The 18,238-nt window shown below is 39.3% G+C and overlaps 1 protein-coding gene across 2 annotated transcripts in view; it reads left to right on the top strand.

Moving 5' to 3' along the window:
• Positions 1 to 18,238, top strand: part of nfasca (neurofascin homolog (chicken) a) — a 71,657-nt gene that overhangs the window by 14,132 nt on the left and 39,287 nt on the right. For both annotated transcript variants that reach the window (XM_088005327.1, XM_088005328.1), the window contains exons 3-10: positions 5,582 to 5,630; positions 6,595 to 6,755; positions 9,178 to 9,195; positions 11,491 to 11,599; positions 13,529 to 13,725; positions 15,254 to 15,376; positions 16,469 to 16,639; positions 17,473 to 17,520. In XM_088005327.1, coding sequence (XP_087861453.1) covers positions 6,641 to 6,755; positions 9,178 to 9,195; positions 11,491 to 11,599; positions 13,529 to 13,725; positions 15,254 to 15,376; positions 16,469 to 16,639; positions 17,473 to 17,520 — 781 coding nt within the window. In that variant the 5' untranslated portion in view covers positions 5,582 to 5,630; positions 6,595 to 6,640. The remainder of the gene's footprint in view (positions 1 to 5,581; positions 5,631 to 6,594; positions 6,756 to 9,177; positions 9,196 to 11,490; positions 11,600 to 13,528; positions 13,726 to 15,253; positions 15,377 to 16,468; positions 16,640 to 17,472; positions 17,521 to 18,238) is intronic.

Genomic DNA, 18,238 nt, shown 5'->3' with positions numbered 1-18,238 from the left:
ATGTCACATGCTGTTTTTATTTTGTTTTTTAATTATGTAAAGCACTTTGAAATGCTTTGCTGCTGAATTGTGCTATACAAATAAAATTTGATTGATTGATTTAAAGCAAATCAGCCAGGCTACATGAGGCATAATGTCATATGGGAGTAAAAAACAGGAAGTAGAAGTTGCAAACTAGCATGAACCACACATCTCAGAGTCCTTCTTCTGCAAACTGGAGGTTTGGACTTTAGTGCTTTAATTTTTTCTTTTGGAGAAGCTGAAAGCCACCTCATGCGAATGTGAACATGTTTATGTGAAATTGAGGAAGTTATTTTGAATTTTGCTGTTTCCATCAACCTCTCCCAATGCGATACTTCAAAATGTACATAAGAAAACATTCATGGAAACATGACTACTGATGTGAGTTATCTTATCTTGTCTCGTCTCGTCTTGCCTTACCTTTTCTCTTCTTTTTTTTCTATTTTAATTTTATTTTTTACATTTTATTTCTCATGTAATATCACAGAGGCTACAGTCTAATGAAGGGATTCTCAAATCTGGTAGCTTATGAACCTAAAATATTAATTTGAATGGAAAAATGTAGCCTTTCTCCACAGATGGCCAACAAGCAAAAGTTTATGACTTAAAATCTGACATTCAAAGGTAGCAGAAAATAAGAACAGTAGTGTGTTAAAGTGTTACAATATTAAGGTCTTTGAAATTTGCCTTCCATCTATGTTTCTGTGTCAATCATTTTTCTTGTTAATTAGCTTAGCTTTTTAGATTTTTCCTTGGTAGTTAACTTATTCCCATTGCTTTTGTTTTGGACTTGTTTCTATAGATTATAGTTTCTTCCTGTTTATTGCTTGTGTTAGTTTCAGGTTTTTCTTATTATCTATGGTGTCCCCGTGTTTCCGCTTGGTTTCTTTCTCCCTTCCTCAGCCCGTCAGCCTGCTTCCCTGCCCAGATGTTTTCCATCTCCTAATTTCCCTCGGCTGTCCCCTGTCCTCTTCCTCCTTCCTCAGTGCATATCCAGTATTTTGGTTTCATCATTCTCTGACTGTTTTCGTTGCGATCTGTTTGTCTCTGTTGTTCCCTGTGTTTTACCTCTATGTTCTCAATGTCAGTTTCCTTTGTTCTTTTTTAAAAATTGAAGTCATACTTTCTGCACTTGGGTCTTCTTTAACTACCCAATATGACATGGAGGAGATTTCACTAGGATGACTGAAGCCTATTTCATGTTGATCACGCTCTCTCCTTAATAAAGTGCCATCCTGTAAAACTTCCCTCCTACCAGCCCTGTTACTACATGTCTAGCCGAGTTCATCAGTTTTCCTCTGGTACATGCAGTGCAATCAGAGTGGAGTTTGAAGCATGGCATCTGTCAGCTGTCTTTGATTTCTTCTACAAATATTCACTCCCCCCTCATCCCCCCAAAAACCTGACTTTTAGGGGGAATTATGCCCCTGTAATCATCTGAAGTTGATTGACAAGTGGGGTGTAGATGAACTGCTCCTTTATGTTCTTTAGATGATCTGCAGGATGATTTTTTTTTCTCTGTTTGTTTGTGTTTCCTGCTCTATTTTCTTGCTGTTTCTGGAGAATACATCGACTGAAACGGTTCGCCTCTCAGCTGCATCTCCATGTTTCCCTCATGTTCCCTAATTTTCTGCTCACACTTGCTCTTGCTTTTGATCAAAACTAGGTCATTCTGCAACAGTGAGCTACGGCTCTTCCCAAGCATGACATCCAGATACACACATTTATCGCCTGGCAACCGTGCATTCACCCCGCACCCACTGGTTCTTCTTCTCTTCATGTCCTCCATCCGACTGTCCCTGGAGGTTACGCGGGGTGCCGAGGGTTAGGCTGAAATACGACGCCACTTTGTTTTGTCCCTCTTCTGTGTAGTGGACATGGGAGTTGACATGGATCTTTTAGGGGAAAGTGGATGTAATGACACACATGGGAGGTTAATTATTTATGGTATGTCTGTTAATGTAACGCAAAAATGGATTAGTAATACTTCCTGAAACACTTAACCCACATTTTGTAGCATTAAGACTTTGCCTACAATGTAATGATTTACATAGATGCTGATTTCTAGAACGTACAGTGAATTTAAAATGCTGTATAACACCTTAGATTTTCAAAGATTTTCAAATATAGTAAAAATGAATTCAGTTATTAATGAGTGATGAAATATTTGGTCCTTTATCTTACACGCCAACTCGCATCACGCAACATCCCGTAAACGTCAGGGTTTTGTTCCAGCAGTAAGAGCCTCTTTCATCCACCTAGCCCCAGACCAGGTGTTCCTCTGTTCATTTTATGCTGTTCTGAAATAAAACCGTTTTCTTCTGTTCCTCATGGTTTACTCAGTAACATTTACTCCTGTTCCTTTCTGTCTTCACTGCCATTCGTCCTGATGTTTGGATGTCTGCTCTGCTTGGTCTGTGGGTTTTCTTTTTAAAATCATCTCAATACCTTTTGAAGGATGATGAGCTCACACAACAAACACACATACATGTCTACCCCACATTTTAGTGTGGAGCACTATGATGTCTGGTACCTTTGCAGGCTCTTTATCTGTTGTGGAAAGAAAAACACGTCACACCTCGAATTTCCAAGGTAAATTTGGAAGGAAATATGTTCCTAGATAAGGACCAGCTGCTTGTTCTACGCTTTGGTTCATCCAGAGGGTCTGGACTCTTGGCTACTGAGAAACGTTTGCTTTCTGGAGGCATGAACTGTTATGTTCTAAATTTTACCCACCATTTGTTTTTACATTTGTTCGTGACGTACACAATGCGCCAGATCAATGCTGTGAAGCTTACGGGAAACAACCACTCTCCTCTACGAAGAGAGAAGAGCCGAGGAGGCTGTTAATGTAAAATCAATACTTGGCAGCGTGGCCGACATGGACTGGGCGACTTCATTCACTTCCTCCACTGCCATTGTTCAAACTACAGCGAGACTACAATTCTAAAACAGCGCAGAAAATCGACGTCTTCGTTTACGACTTCTCCGTCTGTTCGCTGATCGGCCCAGTAGAATTCTACTCTTTCTTGTGTTGGGTTCTGGCCTCCGTCTGGCTCATAATGAGCCTGGTTCTGCTGGCTCATTTTGAGATTTCGTTTTGAGTTGTTCCTTTTGACGGTTGCCACATGCTTGCTCTGGATGAGGAATTGCACAGCAGATCTTTGATCCATCCTGAGAACCTGTGACAGTGTGCCAGAATTTGATTTTTTACATTTTTAATCGAGGACAAAGAAATATCAGTGTCCTTTATTGCATCCAGCAGGTCTAAATACTAGATGCAGCTGTTGGTCAAGGTCCAATAGTAGAACTCCTGGCCTTGTAAGAACGGAGTTACATTGTGAAGTGATCCTGCGACTTGCACAGTGACTCTTTGTAGACACTTGAATGACAGGAGTTACGACATCACTTAACTGCCTTTTGGTTCATTAATATATCTTTGAATTTGGACTGAATTGATGTTACTTTGGATCTGCTCATTTTGCTGTGAACTTGATCAGACTGAAGCCATCATTTGCCCTGTATGAATAAACCGATAAACCGAACTGATTATTCACGCTGATGATATGTACAAGATAAAAATGTAAAATGTGATAAAATTCTTAATTTTACTGACAAACATTCGAAACAAATCGTTGACTCAGGTTTCAGGTTTAACTTGTGACTGCAAAAGTGGAAAATGGAGAGTTAATCCATGTTTTGCCATGTCACATGCTTTTTTTAGGAAGCCAAACATTGTTATTCAGATCTTCATGTCTTTTTTTGATGTGACGCTGCTGCTGGGTACAGGCTGGGTTCTGTTCAAACACTATGGAAGTGCTGCTGGGTGAGCTGCCAGCCTGCAGCCTGTGACCATGGCAGCCACTCTCCTCAGATATGGGTCATTTACGGCAAAGCTAAAAGATGAATCACAACTTATTTGCATTAATTGCAAACAGAGCAGAGAAGAGGTAGCGATGCCGCAAGATATTATCAGGATGTTTGAAGGAAACAAATCGTGCAGCAGAAAGGCAGAGGTCGTCAGGGGCAACCCAAGACTGGTTTCTGGGTTTTTTTAGGACTGGCGGGATGCAAACTGTACTTTGACCCAGTTCTCATCTTCCAGGCTGCTGGTTATCGCCCTCTCTGATCTGAAATCAGACATAATATAAATGTACCTACTGGACTTTTAGAACTTCTTCTTAGTAACGATGACAGCTGACTCATTAAAAGGCGTTATTGGGAGATGAAAATGACTGAGCAACACCACCTAAGAGAAGTTCACCAAGGTGAAATGATGCTGCCTTTGACTCCAGGAGGACATGTATGGAACATCTGGGGTAAAAAAATGTTAACTGGGTTAAGTGTGTTGCCAGAGGCCACAGCAGCAGTCTGTCCTACTTGAGGTTAGAGTCAGAATACACCAGAGCAGCTAATTTAAGGCCCAACATCAGGAAGCTTACTTCTTAAGTTAGTTAAATTAAATTTTTCTATTCACTCATTTATAGATTATTTATGGATTAACATATTTGCATGTGTATGCTTGTTATTTTATTTATTAATTTATATTCAGTCATATTTGATATCACTTACATCACTCTTAGGTACACACACAAAAACAAAAACACATACCCACACAAACACACACACACGCGCGCACACACACACACACACACACACACACGCACGCACGCGCACACACACACACACACACACACCCCCCCACACACACAATGCATTTTATCGCTTATGGTTATATTTTTATGACTAACATTTAACACCTTAGATGCAGTAGCTTGTCAACTAAGAAGAAGTTTTCACTTGGGGATCAATAGAGTATATTCTATTCTATTGAAAAAAAAAATAAAAACAAAAACAGATATTTATTGATTTTTTTTTTTTGCATTTATGGAGCAGAGTGTGTTGGGTGCATGCACTCAGACACACAGCTTGTCTTCTGTTCATTGCAGATGTGGAGCGAACAATGAAGGAACCTCCCTGAAAAACACATTCAGTTGCAACAGTTTTTGGAGAAAGATACTCTAATTCTTTTCTTTCCCTACATTTCCATAGAGGGGTCTACCTGCAGGTAGACCTCGCGTCGGGTGTGTTGTGTATATTTTTGGAGGAGTGAGTAATTAAGGACCCAGAAAGAGGCAAGGGTGATCCTGAGGGGAGCAGCAGCTGCTGCTGCACAGACCGGCTCTTTATGGTGCAGCCGCACTGTTCAGATGAAGTTTCCACTCTGCTGCAGACAGTCCTGAGGCGTGAACGCTTTAGCGTGTCTGCTGCTTTCATTGTTTGCCGTACTGTATTTTTCTGCTTCTTTCCATTCTGATCATTTTAAGCAGGCTGGTGTTACTCCCTCAGAGTTCAGTTCTTTCTGAACCTGCTTCAGTCACTAAATGTCCGAATTAGTGTGATCCATGCCGTGCCCTTCTTGATTTAAATATTATTTGTGTTCAGATTTCTTCTGTAAGGATGATCTAATGTAATCTAACAATTTCCTGGTTGTGTTTTTTTCCCCCAAAAACAATGGATGTATTGTTAATTCATATGTATTTTCTTTATTTCTCTACAGGTCTGTGAGGGGAGTTGCCAGAGTGGAAGGAAATATAACAGCAGCCAATGTGAGTCAGTGTAACAGCGCACACAGCATTTAGAAAGCAAGAGTCCGTCATGATTAACCTGGGACACACACCTGCTGTCTGAAGTAGGTACAGTCTAGGAAACACTTTACACCAGAACGCTTCTGGATCTGTCCGTCTCTCACGGTCAGTTTAACAGGAGGGAATAAAACACAGCCCAGTCCAAACATTTTACCACCGTAAACAGAGTCGCCAAGTCAGAAATGTGGTTTTATTATATTTTTATTTGACTGAAAATCCAACAGTAATTAAGATAAAACATAAAAAAATAAATATGACAAACATGCGTGCCCTGAAATGATAAGCTACTATTTGTTTACTTAGCATTTCATATTTCTGTATAAAATTGTGATTTGTCTGATTAATTAACAATTCATAAAAATCACTAACAAACAGAAATAAAGAATTATGAAATGAATCTATATTTGTTTAACTTGGTGAACTGAGTCCCTGGAATGTTTCTGATTTTTAATGAATGAACTTTTCTGTAATATTCTCATGTACTGAATGTGACTGTATGAGTACTGCTAATCAACATCTGAGAAAAATGAAGGAAAAATTACTACTACTATTATACTAAACTAAAACCCAAACATGATACTTGCTTCACTTTATGAGCAATTATATTGTTGTCAAATATGACTTTTTAAGAAACTATGACGCCTTTTATAGCCCTTATGAATTTGGATACATGACATGTTCATCCTGCCTCGTCTCTTCCTGGGAATGCGGCCTGATCCCGTTCGTAGCAGCTCATCCTCTCCTCTCCTGTTTTCTAAGCACTTTTCTCTGGAGAGCCACAGAGCAACCGAGCTGCGAATGTAGGCCAGACCTGAAAGACAGTCTCATGCTCACCTCTCCATGACCTATTTACAATACCATAGCACACTTTGCTGCACTATCTTGATCTTTCTAAAAAGTTTTTGCATTCGTGTCTCCCCTCCAGAGCTGTCAGAGGAACCGTCTGACCAATCAGCAGAGGGCAGGATTGCATGCGACCAGTTGGAGGGAGAGAAATGTTGGGAAAGGTTGGGCATGCAGCCCTGATGTTGCTGTCATTACTGCTGCTGTGGCAGGAAGCGGCAGCCATCGAAGTTCCTCTAGATCGTAAGTCACTCAACAAACTGAAAAGTGTAAACACTGCCCAATTACAAAAAAAATAATTTACATGAAAACATACTGGTTCGTTTTTTTTATCAACTCTGACACGAAAACAAGCCAGCTGTTTTTTGTTTTTAGAAGTGAATCACATTTCACAAGACACAGCTAGAGCCGGAACAGAGAGGCGGAGAACAAAAAGCTATGTGTTCTCTTTACGCAGCCGGACTCTGGGTTCCTGAACACATCATGGTTTCTGCAAAACCTCTTCAATAATGATGCGTGCATATGCCGTTATAAAATACATGATATGACCCAATAAGTAAATATATTAGTAACCGTGTTTAGTTTATTACAAATACCATTTGACAGGAAAACATGTGACGCTGTAGATAGAATCTAATTCATTCAGATAGTGATCAGAACAGATCGCCTCCTATCTGTGGATAATAGTTTAAGAACTCATTTGTTTTAAATTAAACCATTATCATTCTTCATATGATTCCAACATTCATAATTTATTTTATTATAAACATACTGCCTGAAACTACACGTACATTGGCTGCAACACCCGTCTACCTCTGTGAAACCCAGAGCAACAAATAAAAAAGGCCTAGGGAGAAAAACAAGACTGCCCTTATTTTTGTTTCCGTATCTGATTCTGTCAGGGTCTTAAACACACCTGGCTCATGCATCTTCACACACATGGACAGACTTGCATTGACCTCTAACCTCTGTCAGCTGTGAACTGCTCCATCTCTCTTCTCATCTCACTCTGGTATTCTTTTGTGCCTGACCTTTGGACCCCAGACTATTATGTTCTGTCGACATACTGGCATGTCCACCCCTTAGAGGAAAACTGGATGAGTGGCATTCTAAATGAGTTAAGTACAGCCCAACTCAATCCAGATTGTAACGCGGACCAGTCCGTATCCACTGATTAAATTAAGACGGCTGAGAAGAAATTTTCTAATAAAGGAAGCACAGCAAACTGCACAGAGTCACTGACTTTCCGTCCCTGCCGGTAATATCTCATTTCCACAGAGCAGTAGGGGACAAGTGGGTGTGTTTTGGTGTGCTATTTTGTCTGTTTCTAATGTAAAAGCGGCTCATGCGTCCGACTCGTACCACGCCGTTCCTGGACCCCTTCAGTTGTCGATCTGTGTAGGACAATGACACGGGTACAGTAAGGATGGAGCTACTAGTGTCATACATCACAGTCCTTTGATCGAAGGACAGGAAAACTGCTAGCAAGCACGAGATGTGCTAATGCTAACGCATCACATTCGTCGTCTCAGTAGTATGATGGAATGTTAGGGTTGGGTTTCCTCCAATGGTGAGTTCCTCCGGAACTCAGCATAAAACCATAAAACACCTGACCAAACCGTGCTGACCGGTACCACACTGCATAAGGAAACCAGGAGTATATAACCAAGCATTCGGCGACAGCAGAGATAAACTCCTCCCTGTAAACAGGGACACATTACTCACACTGATCATCTGATGAGGAGTTGAGTCGTCATTGGCAGCTGTTATTGCAGAGTGAAATACTGATGAAAATAGAAGTTATTAAAAAAAGAATTAACACCAAACCAATATGTACTCACACATCAGTAAATCATTATTTGGTGCTTTGTCATTTTGTCCTATTTTAGGTAGAAGTGCGCTGAGTCTGTACATTGTGTAGTTATGGTTGTGCTTACATGAAGGCCTTTTAAATCTTTTAAATCTGTTGTTCTCTCCAGTTTAATATTTTTTACTGTCAGTTCAACACACAGAGACATTGTGTTAGTGATGTTTTTTCCTGAACACCATAACAAAGTGGGTTTTTTTTTCTCTTTTTGAAACTGTTTGTGCTCCACCGGTATGGAATCCTCTTCCAGGTGAGTGTCCTCGGCTTCTTTTACAGTCCAAATGTCACATCTCTTCTGTCACATAGATTACATACTATACACCCTAACTATGTTACAGTAGTGGCTCTCAGGTGGTCAAACTCTCTCTCAGCTCCAACTCACCACATTTTCTTCATTTGTGTCGCTTCCTCCCATTAATTCGGTAAAGTAGAGATCAGCCATATTTCAAGCAGATACTTTTTAAGAGATGAGCAGAAGGAGATGAAGCGCACATATATCAATTGCTTGATATTGTCATTGATTGTTGCCTGCATTATGCTAAAGCATATAAATAGTATAGTTATTGCTAGTTATTAGTATACTAATAACTCTCAGTTTGACTCCTGACTGAACATATTGATGAATAACATTAACTGCTCAGTTTAACAAAAACTAAAAACAGGTAGCGTGGATGTGCTAGGAGCTCTCCAAAACCTGTATCCTCCAGTTTTAACATGGCACAGTAATCAGTATGTCTTTATTAATATTAACCACCCTATCAAACCTTTCTGTCTTTCTGTTTCACACCGGACTAACAGCAAAGATCCAGCAAGACTGTAAGTATTTCATAGCATGTCGTTCCTTCTGCATCTCTTCCCCCAGCAGTTAGCATAGCACATCTGCCATCAGGCGGTTTTTTAATGCACATTTTTGAAGTATTGCATTTGTAAAGGTTGATGGAAACTGCAAAACTAACAAATAACAATAAAAGTTATAGACTCAGCTGAGTGGATTTTCCTAAATCCACTCAGCTGTTAAGTCATTAATGAGTTGATGCGCTGAAGGGGAGGTGGAATAAGTTCTGAAGTAGTGAGCACTTAACTTTATTACAGCCATGCATAACATCAACATCGGTTATAATGATGCTTTATGTAGCCTGGTCGATCCACTCCACATCAGTAGATGGAAACATGCCTAATTCGTTTTTGTTTTTTCTGTTTTTACGAAATTTATAAAGTTTGCTCAAAATCTGCGTGGCAATCGTATGTAACCATAGCTACTGAGGGCCTTCTACTGTCGAGCCAGTGAGGTCTGACTGTAATCTTCTGCTGCTCAGCTGATTGTGGCTCCTTTATGAACCACACCAGGCAGTCTGTAAATGTGAAGCACTTTGCTGTCCATGAATAACTCTCCCAGTTAAAGTTGGAACCCCACAAAGGAAAGGGGAAAACAATTTACATCCTCCATTTTTCTGGCATTCATACAATCACATTTAATCTAAGTGCAGCAGAATCCTGTTCCAGGATTTAATACTTTTCCCCCAAACTGCTCCAAAGTGGTCTAGTTTGAACCACCCTTTACTTCATTGGTGCTTTCCATTAGTCTTCCAAGTCGGAGCTCGGATCGCTGTGTTACATTCATTCACTGATGCCATTTTCCAGTGTGGAATAAAGATCTATTTCTCTTACTTAATAGCAAAACTGAAAGCTCTGAATCAAATGCTAACTTCAGTGAAACAAGTTAATATCTGTTTTATCAAGAAGAATATAATGTCTGTCTAGTTAACAGACAATATAAAATCCAAAGGATTGTATTGGAACTATTAACATTTGCAGACGTTTTAGGGTTGAACGAGTTGCTGCTCCTTTTATAAAAAAAAAAAAAAACACCAGTCATGTTTCAGTGCACATCTACTATGAACTGCTTACTTATAAACGATTCATGTGGACGTTACATTTCATCACAAAAATGGCAAGGAAAATTAAAAGTGCTGTTTCTGGAAAACAAGAGAAGTCGACTCCTCGTCCCCACAATCAGAGTATGTTTACCGCCATGTTTGAAGGCCTGGCTTTGACTATACCGTTGAAGTAGATCGCAGGTTTTCAGTGAATTATAGATGTTCATCAGCTTTAATGTTTCAGTGCTCTCGTGGGATTTTCAGGCTTAAACATTTTAAATGCTGGCTGCAGTCATGCATGCTATTTTCTTTCAAATGCTTCTAACGTTATAGAGATGCAAAAAAAAAAAAAAAAAAGACTGGCGTACAGCTGGCAAGCAAATATGCTGGGCCAGATGTGAAATCCTCTTTAACATCTGGTGTAACCTGATTCAGGAGATTCTCTTACTCATTTAGTTATTTTGTCCTCTCTTCCTGTTTTCTTTCTGAAGTTGAGGTTTCTCAACCTGCGGCTCCAGAGCCTCATGTTGGTCTCAATAAATTTGGAGGGGGAAAAAAATCACTAAAGACTTAGTATTTTAAAATGTGACAGTAGTGCTAGCATTAGCATTTTTTCATGGAGCATATTTATAGCATTTCCTACAAAGAATGACAATAATGGTCTAATGAATATTATTTTCTATAATGTAATTTCTTTGTCTTTTGGTTGCTACTTTGATGTAATTTTGATAAATTTGACATTTCGTTGAATTCATTACCTTAGTTTAAGAGTAGATTTTTTATTTTTTATTTTACTTTAAAACCAAAAACACAAAAATACATTTCCCCCCTCTCATTTAAAAATCAAGACATACTTCCTGTAGCAGATATAGTTAAAATAATCTAATTTGTTTCATGTACCTTTTGTGGCTCTAAACAGATTGTTTGCCGATGGATTAAAGGTAAAAAATGGTTCTGAGGTGTAAAGATTGCTACTTCAGAGTATAAAAGCCAACAAACTGGTCCAAAATGACATCCTCTTTATGTTTTCTAAACCTTTTTCTATTGTGGGGAAAAATATCCCCTCCTCCTTCTCCAGCATAGCTCATTTAATGACTTTGTAATACTCAGTAATGGATTTAAAGCTGTTTGTGGTTTGCGGTTAATGTAGATATCAGAGTGGTGTGTGTACCTGAGTGTATCTACCTGTATGGTGTATGTATAAGCTGTTGCTTTGTGTCTGGATGCCCCACAGTGAAGCAGCCCCCCACCATAATCAAACAGTCAGTGAAGGACTACATCGTCGACCCCAGAGATAACATCATCATCATAGAGTGTGAAGCCAAGGGCAACCCAGTGCCAACGTAAGCACTCACAGAGCCCTCGCAACACACACACGCACACACACACATGCACGCACGCACGCACACACACACACACACACACACACACACACACACACACCCCCACACACACACACACACACGCACACACACACACACACACACACACACGCACACACACACACACACACACACAAACACTCTGATTCGGCTCCCTCATTGGAGATCAAACAGGGAAATTCAGCTTCATTTCCCAAATGATGATTATTTTTGTTAGCCTATATAGAAATGGCTTCACCTGCTGAAAGAGTTTTCTGTCTTAAGCTTTATTTCAGCTTTAAAAGTTGAAATAAATGGGCGCAATGCAACCTGACATTCTATTGGCTGGCATTTGCAAAGCAGCCAATCCAACAGAACCTTTCATTTTTCTTGTTACTGATTGGCTGTTGCCCTAAAAGCGGAAACAGCAGATGCTAGCTCCTGTGGTCGTACTAAGACAGTTTACACTGTGTTTATTGCTGCATCTTAAGGGATATTCAGTGTTTGAGTTATTAAAACGGGCAGTAATAATTAGTCTTTATGGGGGGTCTCAAGTATTCACAGATTTTAGCTGGTAACACGTGGTTATGGTCCCTAACTCTCACACACTAGCACAAACTACAAAACAGCAGTTTGTTTGTTTGTTTGCTTTGTTCCTTTCCTTCTTATATTTTTCCAGAAATGATTAAAGTTCAAATGAAAGATCATCCACAACTAACACAATCATCTCTGACTGAAGTTACTGAAGTTCAGGTGGTGTTATTACTTAATTTCTTTGTATTCAGACAATTTAATAACTATAGTCTATTCTGAGAAAGTCCATACTTGTGTTTATATGTATTTTCTGCAAATAATATTTTGAGATAAATTTTCATGATCCTCATCAGTGGACCTCAGGAGTAAATGATGTGACAATTATGTAGCAATAATTATATTAACATGAGCTGCAGGAGCCATTGGAGCAATGCAATGTAGAGTTTTAGTTTTTGTTAGTCCAGTTTCCAAATCTAGTCTTAGTGCCACTCAACATACACACTGAAACGTCCAGCCTGTCAGAGCGTTGGACACACACTCCGTTACATCATCATGGCGAGGACCACTCAGGACAGTGGGACATTGTTTGTTTGGATACAGTCCAGCTTTACGTAAGACACACATTCCACATGCACCCACACGCATACACAAACACTCACACACACATGTTTGCGAGGCTATCTTTGTGGGGACTTTCCACTGACACACGCACACAGACACTGTTCGCTGCTCTGTTCACAAACTGCCTCTTCTTTTCACAGGAAGAGCATTGTACTCCCATAATGCACTCAGTTGACCATTCATGCTTACAAAATTGTCACCAAAAGACCTTACTGACTCACTCAGTTGTCATCACTCTGTCACTGAAAACACACAGCAGAAAGCTTGGTTCCACTGGTTTATAGGTGCATCTTTAATATAGATGTTGGCTCTTTTCTCATGGCTCATTTAATCTAAACCTGTGTTTTTACAAAACTCAAGTTACTATCTTTGGACCTAAAGACGAAGGATCTAGAATGAGCACACAGCTTCAATTATTGGACTGAAATAAAGCCACATAAAGACAGTAACAAAGTCAATATTCTATCATCTGAAGAACATCTCCAGGATTAAAGATCTAATGTCCCAGATCTAGGGAAACTCATCCATATGTTTATCTTTAGTTGAATCGATTACTGCAACAGTGTCTTCTCAGGTCTGCCTAAAAAAAATCAATCCTACAGCTGCAGATTGTTCAGAACGCTGCTACTGGTGTTCTCACTAAGACCAGGAAGATGGAGCACATCACACCAGTTCTCCAGTGCTTGGCATTCGTTATTTTTCTTATGCAGTTTAAATGTTGGAAATGTAATTGTTAATTCCCTGAATGCTCCTCAGGTTCTCATGGAGGAGGAATGGGAGGTTGTTCAACATTGGCAAAGACCCCAGAGTGACTATGAGAAAACGCTCTGGAACCCTGGAGGTAGGGTTCCATAACGGAGGACGACCAGAGGACTACGAGGGAGAGTACCAGTGTTTCGCCACAAATGATCTCGGAGTGGCCCTGTCCAACAAAATACTGCTCCGCGTCTCCAGTAAGAAAGTTTTTTTATTGTTAGAAGTATGTGTTTACAGAGAGCATTTTGTTGAAAAAACATCTAAACAACATCTAAACGATTTAAAGTTGTTTTTTGTTTTTTCAATGTCAGTGTCTATGTAGACCACGCCTGTGCTTTTCAAACTGCCCAGATCTTGTCATTACATTGCTTGCTATATGTAATTCCAGGACCTTCACTATGTATCATATTTACGATGACGATTGTTTTGAATTCCATTTGAAACTCTGATTGCGATCTGCCTCGGGGACTTCCTGTCAGCGCCATGAAAGTACGATTCTCTTCAACTGACAGCCTTGAATTTGGCCCCTGATGGCATCCAGAGAGCATTTTATCTTCAGTCCACATCAAGATTGTTTAGTGACACTTTGCGTGTTTTGTGCATAGTGTAAACATGTAAATATCTCATCGTCTTTAACATCATTCTGTGCATTTTTCAACGCCACCACACGAAAGAACCTGGATTTGGAGTGCTGTCAGTCAACAACAGCCATCTGCTTGAAGGATGTTTTCAGCACATCATGGCTCCTTCTGCTGACAGGTTTTTTGGACATTATGGAGATGCTGATTTAATTTTTCAGCAGGAGTCAGTTGCGGCCCACAAAAGCTGCTTGAGTAACCATGGCAACACTGTGATTGACTGGCCAGCAAACTGTCCTGACCCAAACCCCACAGAGAATCTGTGGAGCATTGTAAGGAGGAAGAAGAGCGACCACACTGGTGCGCACTGATGCAGTGACTCATGCAAACGGAGCCCAACCAATTACTGAGGGCATAGAAATGATCAGGAAAAATGACATTTTTATTAAAAATGTCCTTTTTTATTGATCCCTTGTGATATTCTAATTTTTGGAGAATCTGAATTCTCGGTTTTCATGATCTCCAAGCCAGAATCATCAAAATAACTAAAAAAAAAAAGAGCTCAAAATATTCCATTCTGCGTAATAAATTAATCTATATCTGTAATGACTTATGAGTTTATGGCTGGACCAAAATGCACACCAGAGCTGGGACCATAGATCATAGTGAAAAATGAAATGAAATGAAAAAATTACAGGAACAAACTTACAAAAATCAAAAGGAGCACAGGGAGCCAGAGCAGAACAAAAAAAATGACAGGAACCAGGGACCACAGCAAAGTAGCAGGATTAGACATGAGAAACAAACAAGGAGGAACTGATAATAAGTTGTATGATTACTGAACTAGAGTTAGATGGATGATTAGAAACAGGTTGCAGGTGCAAGGGGAGAGAGAGAGAGAGAGAATGGTACAGGGGGCGAGTGAGAGTTCACAGGGGACATTTTCTATTTATTTATTTTTCCTTAACATTCCAGTTGTTTCTTTGTGTTTCTACTATATCTTTATACTTTTTGAGATATACTTATGCATTATTGTTTTAAATTATTTGACATACCTTTGAGAGTTCTTTTTTAAATTTCATTGTGCTTTCTTTTGTTCATAATGACAATAAAATGAATTCTGATTCTGTTGCCCTTTGTCTTTCAGAGGCCCCGTTATGGCCTAAGGAAGTGCTGGCCCCGGTGCAGGTGGTTGAAGGCTCCCCTCTGGTCCTAACCTGCAACCCACCGCCTGGCCTGCCTCCTCCACTCATATTCTGGATGGACAGCAGTGAGCAAACGTTCCTCATAGACTTGATATTTCCTTATTAGAAGAAGAGCATACTTGTTTTTTTTGTTTGTTTTTTTTTAAGAAATGAAGCATCCTCTTCACTCTCATCACACAAAGAGAAATGTGTGCAGGCATCAGCATATTTAGGCTTGTTTTAACCTGATCAGGAAAGCAAGAGGAAGACTCTGAGTCTTGAAAGTGATTTGTTTTTATTCTTTTTTTCACTTTTCCAAGCAGCTGATGCTGCAATATTTCTGAGAACAATAAGAGCAGATTTGCGTATCCCAAACAGTGAAAAGAGAGATTTCAATTATTTAAAACTTAACATCCTCATTATGACTAAGGGACCAGTCACCACTAAAGACATGAAGCAAAAATAATTTAGATTTTTTTTCTGTGTCTTGTCAAAAAGAAAACTAAGCAAAACTTCTCACTGGAAAGTCTGTTTACTCCCATTTCAATCCACAGATCAAACCAGCATAATTAACGTATTTAACATTACTAACGACAAACAGCTATATCTGTATCTTCACCTTTACCCCGCCCCCCAAAAAACACACAGATTCAGATTTTACTCTCAATGACCTCACTGACATTGAAACTAGCTAACTTTGAATCATCTTTCTGCAGTGACAGTATCTGTACAGAAGAGTGTTGTGACCTGCCAACTCTTGTAGAAAGTACATTCTCTAATCTGATCAGGTTTTTGAGCTTTCAATCAGTTGCTCACCCGATTTTCAACAGAACCTACCCGGATTCTATTGAAAAATCTGTTGCTACGGATGCAACAGATTTTTTTGGGTGCATCTCTAACATATGCATGTCTATCTCTATAGACATGCATATATCTATATCTATTTATTGTACTGATTTTATTTTCCACTCAGGAAAATCATTAAGATTCAATAATCTTTCCAATGCTTGATTGAAAGACATGACACAAACATCTTAATTAAAAGCTCCCAGATCAATTTAATGTAGCACATCTATGAAATCAGGAAAACTAAATAAGATAGGAATGAAAGCAACATTGAGTTTGTTTTAGTCTGTACTTTCCTATAGTGCTAATGTTTTCCTTTCTTTGGTCCACAGACATGACCCCCATCCATCAGGACAGGAGGGTTTCCATGGGTCTGAATGGAGACCTGTATTTCTCCAATGTTTTGGTCCAAGACGGTCAAAAAGACTACAGCTGCAACGCTCGCTTCAACTTCACATATACCATCCAGCAGAAGAACCCCTTCAACCTCAAAGTTCAGACCAGTAAGTGGCAACATGCGAACACCAGTGAACACAACGTTTTGTCACAATGTTTCCCAGTACTATTGTGATAATGATAAAAGTGACATTAAGAAGTATTTGTGACATCTTTTTTAGGCAGGTGTACGACTGTGTGTCACGGCAATTACAGTCCCACAAATACAAATACTGCTCTTGAAAAACATTCCTATTTCTAATGAATAAACTTCATTTGGTAACTGTATTTTCAAACGTATTGTTTTTTAGCTTAATGAACAAACAGTGGAGAAAAAAGAAAAGTTGTCAATTCTGAAAGTATAGACAGTTATAGGGGGTTTTAACCATCATTTGTTGGAAATGATCATAACTCAAAATTCTTAACACGATAAATGTATATATTTATTATAAAGTAAGTTTGAAAACTGGCACTATGAAAGTAATCTGACAGGACAGCTAGCAGCTTAATGCTGTGTTCATTTATTTTATTTCCTACTAGTGTTTTGAAGAGATATAATTATCCAGTATCATCTTCTAAAATCTTCCAAAGTTTAAATCCACTAGTGCTTTTTTGTTGATTTAAAAAAAATCAACTTGCCAAAAGAAAAATCTGTTTTTCAATGTGCTTCCCATGAATCTAATAAGAACACATATGTTCCTCCAGATATGAGTAATATTTATGCCATTTTAGTAACAGACAGCTGGCTTACATGAAAAACAACCACCGTTACTTAATAAGTCTGATATAGCACCGTATGGAATTGAACAAATTCAATAAATCTTCCAGGTTTATTCAGTACCACTGAAATTCAGCTAGTTTTTGCACTGATCAGCCATTTTTTTGCACCTGCTATTTCCAGCGGAGCCATATAATGACACATCTTACAATGCCTCTGATCCCTTCGGTGGTGAGTTTGTTTACGTCACAGTGGTCTACTTCCTGATAACCCGCTAGTCAGTTTTCACAATAACATGGTGTACGCACTAATCTATGCCAAGTGAAGCTGAACCTAACCTAAACTAACTGCTTAATCTACGAGCTCTTTAAACTCTCCGTTGCTCTGTTGCTATAGGCTGTTGTGTCTGTGTTTCCATTACATATGTGCCCAAATCTCTGTCTATATTCTGCTGATCTAGAAAAAGATCACAATTTAACAATTGTGGGGTTTCCACTAACTAAGAAATAAAATTAAAATCCCATGTGAATAAGCTTATTTGTTGTTGAAAATCATGGTAGCGACAGATGTAGCGCTCATCATCTACCAACCATCAGAGGAGATGTTGGTGTTTTGTTCAGGTATTGGAGCGACAAACCTCACCTACTTGGGAGCGGCTGCGTATGCAGCGTTTCGGGGAAATTGCAGACACCGATTTTACAGAAGAGTGATGGATTCAACTCGTTGGAATGACACAACTTTTTCTGAAGTGTGTGATGCTGTGAGAGCTCTGGTGGAGCCAGCTGCACATTGTCCAGATCATCCTCCTACTACTTCCTGACGTCTTCTTTGTTGTTTTCGCCAGTAGTAACATGTGACTTGTGTGATATGAAAAAAGTGTTTCTATTGCAGTTTTGCTAAATGTATATATTTTGACACGACTGAGAAGCCACCACCTCCTAGCGCTAAA

Source organism: Poecilia mexicana, unplaced genomic scaffold (assembly GCF_051168715.1).
Source record: "Poecilia mexicana isolate PSO_F unplaced genomic scaffold, ASM5116871v1 scaffold_5, whole genome shotgun sequence".
NCBI classification, from domain to species: domain Eukaryota; kingdom Metazoa; phylum Chordata; class Actinopteri; order Cyprinodontiformes; family Poeciliidae; genus Poecilia; species Poecilia mexicana.
The sequence above is the reverse complement of the archived record's forward strand: the minus strand, read 5'-3'. Positions and strand labels throughout refer to the sequence as shown.